Here is a 10,523-nt window from a genome sequence, read left to right as displayed (position 1 = left end):
AAACAAAAGTTTAAATCATTAAGAACATGGTATTTCATTTACCAGGGTATAGAATTCAATACTTTGATTTTTATTTAATTTCTTCATAATCCGTACGCGCCTATTTTGCTGTTTTTTACCCAAGTTCAAAGGGAAGGCGCCAAGAGGGTACTTCAATCTCTTTGTTTTCAATAAACCTGGCCGTTTAACGGTTATTTGTTAAAACGACGGGAGTTTTCAACACTGTAACGGTGACATATTATCACAACTGCAATAAACAGTTAATCAGCATTGTATATGTTCCAAACGCGACATGATTAAGAACAAAATAAGGTGGAATATGCAGTTGTTATCGTGTAAAAAACAAGTTCTTTGATCTACTTTGATCTTTATTACACGTCCCCACAATGCACCTCAACCAATTACGTGTGACTTGTAAAACGCTCAGCGATTGGTCAGTTCATCAAGTGCTCGCTGCCAATTGGGCAATTGAATACTGAATGTCTTTACAGAGTATTTTCATGGCGGATTCAAAACGTGTGTGTTAAGATCTGTGTTTTGTGTAAAAAATAACAACAAAAAGAGTTTACTTATGACAATGCCGCATGTGAATTCTGGCGGCAGTGATGACATTTATGGAAATAGTGACGAAGTGAAAGTTTACAGAGATGAAGGTGACGAGGAAAATGAAAAAAGATCGTCTGAAAATCTCTCCGAGGATAAGTTGGGACTGGTTACCGAAACAGAGGAGGTGAGAATTTCGCTCGATTTATGATGTTTACATTCTATTTCGTATCTTAATTTTACTCTTTGAAGACAGAACAATGATATATGTTGCGAAATAAATACACGAATTTGCCCTCTTCTAGAGTTAAAACACATTTTTTTGCTTGCAGGCGAAAGGAGGGTACGCCGGAAATGAGAAGGCAGACCGTCCGAATGATGAGGGTAAGTTGTTTGAAATCAACATCAAAGGATTTTGCCGACTTTTCAAAATTGGAACTTAACTGCGAGGTCGTGATCCTTGAATATCGTGTAATCTGATGCCAAGATTGTAAGGCGATTTTGTATACAGGCTTGTGTTTTATACTGCGGTTTAAATTTGTTTATTTACCTTGAAACTGAGGTAGTTCAGTGTGTAAAATAAAAGTGAGAGTGTTATGTATGTTGCAGTAAGGCAGCCTTTGTTCTGGTCATGCATGGAGTAATTGTTACATATTGTTTAAGTGTATTTTGTTGCTTTTTCGCAAGTGCTCAACTTGAGATCGCAGGGTGTCGTCTTACAGAGGAATGTATCATCGTAGGACATGTGATACCCTTGATCTTATAAATTGTCAAATTGAATTATTGAGCGGAACCGATACTCTTTTCATGGTCTTGATCAGTGTTATCTAAGCTATAGTTGATGAACAAGATAAAAAATAGAGAAAACACATTTAATGTTTCTGCATAATTACAGACGATTTTTAAAATAATTGTTTGTTAATTAGAATTTAATTGCGATGAAGTTAAAAATAAATGGATTCGACCTGTTAGGTCACCAAATCCCAACTCTAAAATGTTTTTTTTTAAGTTTCTTTGTTGGACGAGTTTGATACCATTTTGTTATTTGAAGTATTACAACAGCTCTATGATTTGTTTTACATGAATATGTAAGACTGTTGTTTGGTCCATTTCAGTCATCCTTTCAGTATTTTTTTTTTATTTGGAAATTATTTATAGAAATATTTAAATTTGAAGCATCTGCAAAATGACGAGTATTTCAAAAGTTGTGTCATTAACAAACTTGTTAAATCACTTACTTAAGCAACTATAAAGTATGTCTATAACTTTCATTTCATATGATAAAAGCTGTATTATTATATATAGCAGATATCCATATGGTCCAGCTGGTGCACTAATTATCATGCAAGTGATAAATCACTTGTGATACATTCTTCCTAATATCCTGTACACCTAGATCTCTTATCTGTGACTGATATTACTTAGCCCCCATTATCTTATCAACCTTATCAACACCTTAGTCTTCTGTTTGCAGATTGTGTTTTAATTTTTATGTATTTTATGTGAATTTTACCATTGAATCATACTAAATGCAAGGATCATACTATTAATTACTTGATTCTGCTAAACTTTCGCTTAGTCATTAAGACTGTATTGGTTTTTAAATTTACTTCATCATGTTTAGTAATACTGAAAGACTAGTGAAGTTAATCAATATCTGACATTTTTTGTAAGCCGTTCTTTATATGATGGTGTATTTAAGGCTTTCTACTGTTGTATATAGATCATGACAATATAATATCATTTTACTTCCCATCTGAACATGTATGAGCCGTGCCATGGGAAAACCAACATAGTGGGTGTGCGACCAGCATGGATCCAGACCAGCCTGCGCATCCGCGCAGTCTGGTCAGGATCCATGCTGTTCGCTAACAGTTTCTCCAATTCCAATAGGCTTTAAAAGCGAACAGCATGGAGCCTGACCAGACTGCGCGGATGCGCAGGCTGGTCTGGATCCATGCTGGTCGCACACCCACTATGTTGGTTTTCCCATGGCACGGCTCGTATTAATTATGTTTCTACCATTGTTTTAACAACAAAAGTTTACTGAATTGGTTTTGCTGAATCGGGCTTACTATGATTGACCTGTACAGACTGTCAACAATGTGAACCAATGTCCCCCTGTGATAGATGCCTAATCCTCAGTGCCAGTCATTCAGATTAAGCAGGATTAGAAAAACAAACACACAGTTGTTCACAATGTACCAGGATTTTACTTTGTTCTGATCGGCCTGGTCAGGGGTCACGTAGATTTTTGTCCATAAATCCAGTGGTGTGACTCATTTTTTTTAAAACTCTTTTTCTCCACTGACATAAATGAAACTGGAATTTAGCAGAATAACTATCTACAAAGTCATGTTTTGTTTCTACTGTAGTTCTTGCAAGTATCTGTTTCTTATTGTTCCTGTTTCGTGTCAGAGTACTACAGCAGATCTTTTTTCTTTTCTGAAGAAGTAGGAAGCATTAAGTCCACAATGTTTTGGGTAAGGGAACTCAAAGTTTTTTTGTACTTTATATCATCAAGATAGGCCTAAGATCAGTTTTATTTGATTAAGACTGTTTAAGTCAATAATTTTCATCATTTCAAATTCAGTACATGGCCACCCATCTCTTTTGATGTTGTCTTTGATCTATGACATAGTTAACTGGTTGGCTGAGTTCACCGTAGATACAGTCTTCTGCAGCCATATATATATAACTGTTTACAGGTCTCAGAACAATGCTGCATAAAATTACATCAGCAGAATAGTGTACACATTTAAAATAAAACGACAGTTAAAAAAAGCAGACAATATTATTAATTTAATGTTAAGAATTTATTAGAAATCACCAGCTTTGCCAGTACCAAACTGGCTTTTTCTTGTCTTATATATATATATATTAATTCAAGTTATATTTTGTTGAAAGTGCCCGAGGGTGTGAAAAATTTCAGTTAGTTTATTATGACCTTTGGTATGATTGAAATGGCGGATAGTTTTCAAAGTCATCTGATAAAAATCAGTTTTATACACATTTTTATCACCTTAAGATCTGTGCTGGCCACTGTATGCATAAAACAGTGTTATATATAATATTGCTATGTAACTTTCCCACACTAATTGTTCTTAATTGGTAGCCCTAGGTCATTTGATACTTCAAATAAATTACACCTACTAATTTCTTGGCAATTTATTAACATATGCTTTGCTTTAGGGTCATGTAAGGTTAAGATGATAATGTCAAGACAATTTATATGTCTCAATTTACAAGACCCCCTTAGAAACTTTTACATCAGGCCAAAAACAAATGTACATGATAATTGATTTCGTAAATGTTAAACTAGCCATGGAGTTTTGGAAGTAACAGAATATTATTTTAGGCACATTCTTTGTTTTATTTTATTGAAATGCATTGCATTGTTTAAAGTAGAAACTGATCCACTACAGATATGTGTGGGGAAGTTGTCCATTACTTGCAGAGAAAAAGTTAGAAATTTACACTGGTAGGTTAACTGACTACCATTGGTGAACACCAAGAAGAAGAAGACAAACAGAAGCATAAAATCCTAGTGTATAAATCGTTAGCCAAAAATTTATTTTCCTGTATCATATATGGTACAAGTTTAACTTTCTATAAAATGATACATTACTTCCTGTGTTGTGATGACTCGGCATGTAACACTTGCGTCTTGTACACAATGCCCTGATGAACATGTTGGAGGATAGGTTTTTATATTCATATTGATTCAGCCCATGGGGCTTTCTGCTTGATTCACAATGTCAGTATAGTCAGTGAACCAGTTCACTGAATCCGTAGGTAAATAAATCCCACACTGCATTGTTGTTGTTCATGTTTGTGTCTCTTTTCTCTCTGTTTGTATTAAATTAATTAAAACCAATTAAATGCCAATTAAAGATTTTGTTTTTACATTTTTATATGTAGTTGTAAACTTGATTGGAAGAGAATTACTTAAGTAAAAAGCCCTTTTAAGGAAAACTGTAACATAACTAGGAAAAATACTTTTCCCATCCTGCAGTCTTATGTAAGATTTTGTGAAGTTTACTGCCAGAAGACATAACTGAAAAAATTGTGGTTTTGGAAACATAGTTTTTGTCAAAACATATCGTCAAATAATACCACTTACATGTCTGTTTGTATGGGTTCTGATGCTTGAGCCTTTGGGGTATATTTTCACCCCTAAATACCAATAACAGCCATGTTCAAGCCTTTTGTCCCAATTAAAATAACAGTTACAATCATGTCCGAGCCTCTGGAGTATATTTTCATCCCTAGATACTACTTGTATGGAGTCTTGAATGCCCGAGCCTCTGGGTTATTCTTTATTCTCCTTGATGTACCAGCCGTGTGACTGCTGGTAACATTGTTATGTTGCATACACTATATAATGAATATTGATACTAAAATATATCAACTTTAGTAGAAAAAATTCTCAGATGAGTAATATTGATCCAAGTCTTGCACAAATATTGTGATTCTAATTATACACTATGCCTTAAAAGAAAAGAAGATAAATTATATGTTTCTTTGTACATTACTGAACCATTTTTCACATGAAGATTTTTGGTATTCCTTTGAAAAAGGTAGTTATCAAATTATCAATATTGAATGACATGTTACAATGAATCTTTAAAACAAGTTAAAATTTCTGTTAAAATAAGCACGATAAGAAAATTGAGTTTAAAATCATAGTAAAACCGTACTTGTTATGTTTGAAATTACATATAATTATGTGTGTTTCAATTTCATTTTGGTATAGTTTGAGTCATATATTGCACAGTATTACCTTTATAAACACAGGGCACTCGTTTGGCCATTTTTGGGGCCGAATATGGGTACCATTCCCCTCCTAAAATAATATGTTTTTTCCCTTTTCTTAGAAGAAAATTCCCCTGTCAGGCTGACGATAGGTTGTTTGACACAAATAGATATTAACTCTTTCTTTTAATATTATATCGTGCCTCAAAGGAAAATTACTGTTGCAATATAATCACATCAGTTAGAAATGACTGAAAACAATAATAATAAGTGTGAAAAGTAGTTACATATACATGGCTTAAACTTCCCCTTTTCGTCTTAATACCTGTCCCCAAAAGTTGTCTAGTGCCCTGAAACAATAGAGTGGTTATAAATATATGTCTCTCCCAACCCTCTCCATATATGTATCAGTGAGATATTGGTTAGTGTTATGTAGATCTATTTTGAAAATATTCTGTATATCAGTATATAACATAAATAATATATATGTAAGGTTTGTCCAGGGTGTCTTTGCCTCATTCCCCGAACAATAATTTCCATTAAAACACAAACTCTTTAATAAACATTAGTTGAATTTAGTTTTTATATTAGATTTTAAGAAAAGAAAACTATGACGTAAGTTCGCCTGATTTTTGTCCGTGTTGTAGAGTTTCATTTAGTTTTGTCAGTAAACTGTTAGAAATTGATAAAATATTATTCTTTATCGTTTAAATATTAGCAGAAATTTGTAGCATTGTGAAAAGCCACAGTGACTCATTAAAATGGAATTTATGAGGTGGAAAAAATCTGTTTACTTTGACACAGTGAAAAACAGGATTACCAAAAGAAAATATTGTTTTTGAAAAATAAAGCGCACCTGGGGTAGAGCTTTTGTATCAGTTATCCCTGCCCTAATTTCCAGTTTTATTTGAAGTTGATTGATTTACTCTAGATTAAAAACTTCTGAAAGTGTTAATTTTTCTGTCTTTGAAGGTTGGAGATATTGATTGGCAGATTAACCTATTAATATTTATGTAAAATGACTTTTGATTAGACAGAATAATAAAAAATTAACAAGTATTGGGCATCATGTTAAAAAATACAGAAATTACTGCTAGGAGATATAATTATGTGATTGCTCCAAATGGAAATTTTTTGCGCTTTTCATCTTATTTTTGCAGTCATAGCTATTATAATTTTTGTCATGTTTCATCAGCTGTCACACGGGTGGTAAACGCGCAATCCAATTCCCGCTGGGAATACGCTTTAAATGGGTTGCGCAACGTCCGGTGCTGGTGTTGCGCGTAAAAAAAGACGAAATTGAGGTATGTGAAGTTATGATTTTGCTTAGTATGAGACAAGAATGAATTTTCTCGAAAAAAGCAAAATACTTTTCGACACAAATATGATAATACATCATATGTGTAAAATATCTGGTTTGTAATTTATGATTCGGCTCTATTATCACGAAATCTCGGGCGACAAGAAGCGTGAAAAAAGTATGAAATCAACAAAAATGGACGTTTCTGACCTCATATGCCTAATCTGAGGACATTTGATGCTTTTTATGATAACTCAACTGTTATAAAGTAACGAATATCAAAATTATTTGCTTCAAATCCTGCTTACGGGGACATAGTTGACAAAAAATAATCGGGAATGGGGTTGTGCACGGGGAATGGAGTTGCGCGTATACATCATAATGTATATAATGTATACGCGCAACCCCATTCCCGGGGCGCAACCCCATTCCCGATTATTTTTTTGCCAATCTTTCCCCCAAAAGCAACATTTCATTCAAGTGTATGTAATATTCATGACTGTTTTACACGTGTTTGATCATTAGAAGCGTTACATTTCCAGAAAGAATGCACAAGAGTTAGAAAATTGGCATTTTTCATGATTTCATGCTTTTTTTTGACAGTTCGAGCCAGCAGAGTTTTCGTGATAAAAAAGCTGATTCTTAAATTGATAAGTTGGTATTTCACACATATGATCTTTTTTCATTTTTGTGTCGAATAGCATTTTGCTTTTTTCGAAAACATACGTAAATGTGTCATTATTTACAAAAACGAAAACCCACCTACCTCTATTTTGTATATATTGATGCGCAACACCAGCACCGGAAGTTGCGCAACCCATTTTTAGCGTATTCCCAGTGGGAATTGGATTGCGCGTTTAACACCCGTGTGTCAGTAATTTTATACTGAACCCCAACACTAATTCAGATGTAATGTAAATATCCATTTTTGAAAAATTTATGTTAAAAACCTCCTGTTACTAAGCAGTCGAATTTAAAATATGACTCACTTGAGTGATAAACAATTTGTGATGATATAAGTGTAAAGATGGAAACAAAAGGGGTTGAGATACAAGGGTTCATTCCGAAAATAAGAAATATATGAAAAGGGCAAGGGCACATAAGAACTGATTGAGCAATCATACTTTAGTCATCAATGTTCGAGCAACTTCACTGTATCACTATATGTCTTTGCTAATGGATTGCCAGAACCTTATTAAATGTTTTAAATCAAAGAACAACTGAATTAGTTAAATAAATAGATATACTGGGACCTAAACAAGTTTGCCTCTAGTACATGAAAAGATAAAAAAGATGTATTCTGGGGTTTTCTTTGTTGAATGAAAACTAGAACTGTATTTGTGGCCAGATGTCATGGAAGATTTGATCTGAGAGTTTGTGATTTTATAACCATTCCAGTGTTTGAGAAGAACTTCTCTCAGGTTTTTGCAGCATGTGTTTGCCAGTGTTTGATGTGGACGATGTTAGCACACGTAACAGGTGCTTGCTGTTTACCAACACACAAATTCTGGAAGTCCTATGATTTCTACATTCTTACTGTACAACTGTTATAGTTTCTTGCTGGATTGTAGTTTTATCTTCTACTTCTGTTCCTGGACCACCATTTTCTACTACATTGTCACATCAATTCTGTTATTAGTTAGCTATTGTGTTGTTTTTTTTTTATGTGTGTACATTTTTTTGGTAGACTTCAAAGAGGGCAGTGCATAGCTTGGAATAGGGAACAACTATTTTGCTGTAAAATGATTGAAAGTTACTTAAAATGTTGAGCTGAAAGCTCCTCATCCCCTGGAAACTTGTTTGATATTCAAAAATGATTTTATTGAAGCCTTTGATGAACTGTGTAGTGATGACATGCTAGATAAGCCAAATGTCAATTACCTAATATTCTACATGACTGATTGGAGACTAGACAGGCTGTATCAATTGAATACAATTGTTTTAGAATGCAGTAAAATATTGTTGTTAAATGAATTAGTTATCATTCCCCAAGTATTTGCAATATGCACTATGCTCTTTCTCAGAGTTTTAGAAAATGACTGAAATCGCTCCACGCACGTGAACAATCGGTCTGCTCTCAGTGTTTGTGACTGCTGAGTCACTGTCGGTTACCAAGTTTTCTGCAGTTATCAAACTCATTGAGCTGCCTTGCAAGCAGCTTCTGGGTTCTTTCTCTTCTTAAAATTGAAGGGACACTATTTTAGTGACATGTAATTTTATAATTTTGTTTCTAAGCATTTATCAAAATTATTAAATCAGTTATGTAGCAATGTATTTGTCAGCGGGTTTGATGATAGTCTAGGATTTGATCATCTGGAAGCTGACTGGAAGAAACAAATGATGTTGTTTTCGATTTGACAAGGTAGTTACTAAATGATAGGTGTATGTTGTCATGTTTGTCAAGTACCTTGCTAACACTGTCCGTCATGTCACAGTTTGTCACTTGTATACTTAGTACCAATTACTTACATTGCCCAGTAATAATTACTTCATGCATTATTGTCATATGCTAGACATACATATACATTACAGTTCACCTGTGTGATATGTTGCAAAAATCAAATTTATGTAATTTTAGTCGCTTACAGAAACCTATTTATTTGTAAGCTGGTATTCAAGTTTCTAGTAAAACATTATAAAAGCTATGTGACTGCATTCCAACTATATTTCTGTAACATTGAAAAGAATATAGATAGACATTTCAACAAGATGTGATTTTGCAAAGCTACACTTTGTATAAACTTGAGAACTTTGAGCTTTACATTCTTAGCTGCAGCACATGTCACAGATGCTGTAATTCACTATCCAAAGCAGCTGAACTGTACGCTGAACTGTACCATTTCAGGTTGAAAACAGCTTTGTGTTTTGTCACTGCAGTTTTTCGATGTCAGATTTAAGCCACTGAACCTGTTCTTGTTTCCGTTTCCATGTTTCATGCACTGTTCTAAACTGAAATAGTTTTTCACAGCTGAAGAGTGTCAGCATCAGTTTCTACTTGTTAAGCTGCGATGCCATGGAAACTAACTTCATTTCTACAAGAAAACCTTCTTAACTTGCTTCTGAAATTAGGTGGGCAGTTGACCAGTAATTTTGCACAATTTGTAGATTATTCCTGCAAATTTTCATCTTATTTTCTTTGACTCCCTATAATACAGATGCTTAATTGCCTAGTAATTAGTGTGGGAAATTCTCCTGTAAAGTCGGTGTCAGCGGTTGGACGCCAACATGAAAGAGCCAAAGAACCAGATTACCTACACCGCTAGAACGAGATTTCCTTTGGTGCCAGGTGCAACTCTAGGGGAAATTCAACAAAAAAATAAGTAATGTAATTACTTTGCAAAAATTCATACTGGTCGTATTTTTAATGGTGAAAATTCATTTTACTGAGTCCTTGTTTATTAATTGATTGTAATGTAATTGTTATTGTGTGAAAACACAATCAAATTTAATTATTTTCGACTAATCATTTCACACAATCATTTGTTTCAAGCCATTAAGAGTGTATAGTGTTCCTAAATGTTTTGATCTTTTACCCATAAGGGGCTGATAGATCATAGATACACTACAATTTAATAGTGGAGCCAATGGTATCAGATCAAAGTTGCATGCAACCTAGGATTTTGTCAATGATTATTTACTCAAATTGAAATCTGATGATCTTTGTTGAGAGACGGATGGATGAACAAAGGGCGAGTTAAAGGGGAAGCCTTCAGGTCACGGAGTGGATCATATACAGTTAAAACAATATGTCACTGTGTATAATTGGGACTGTGTTATCTTTGTTCAATAGAGTTATTACAGGCATTTGATCACAATTGAAAGTAAACTTTACCAAGTTACTTTACTATTAAATTTATTTAAAATTTTGTATGTAAGTTGTTTTGTATGTCAATGTAAATTAAAACTAATTTAGTTCATAACCAGA

General features: G+C 33.8%; 1 protein-coding gene across 11 annotated transcripts in view; it reads left to right on the top strand.

Moving 5' to 3' along the window:
• The first annotated feature begins 393 nt into the window (after window positions 1-393).
• Window positions 394-10,523, top strand: part of LOC123563751 (protein pangolin, isoforms A/H/I/S-like) — a 97,789-nt gene continuing 87,659 nt past the window's right edge. For all 11 annotated transcript variants that reach the window (XM_045356747.2, XM_045356748.2, XM_045356743.2 and 8 more), the window contains exons 1-2: window positions 394-730; window positions 876-927. In XM_045356747.2, the coding sequence (XP_045212682.2) occupies window positions 572-730; window positions 876-927 (211 nt within the window). In that variant the 5' untranslated portion in view covers window positions 394-571. The remainder of the gene's footprint in view (window positions 731-875; window positions 928-10,523) is intronic.

Source organism: Mercenaria mercenaria, chromosome 2, assembly GCF_021730395.1.
Source record: "Mercenaria mercenaria strain notata chromosome 2, MADL_Memer_1, whole genome shotgun sequence".
NCBI classification, from domain to species: Eukaryota; Metazoa; Mollusca; class Bivalvia; order Venerida; family Veneridae; genus Mercenaria; species Mercenaria mercenaria.
Note: the sequence above shows the minus strand (reverse complement) of the source record. Positions and strands in the feature narration are given on the sequence as shown.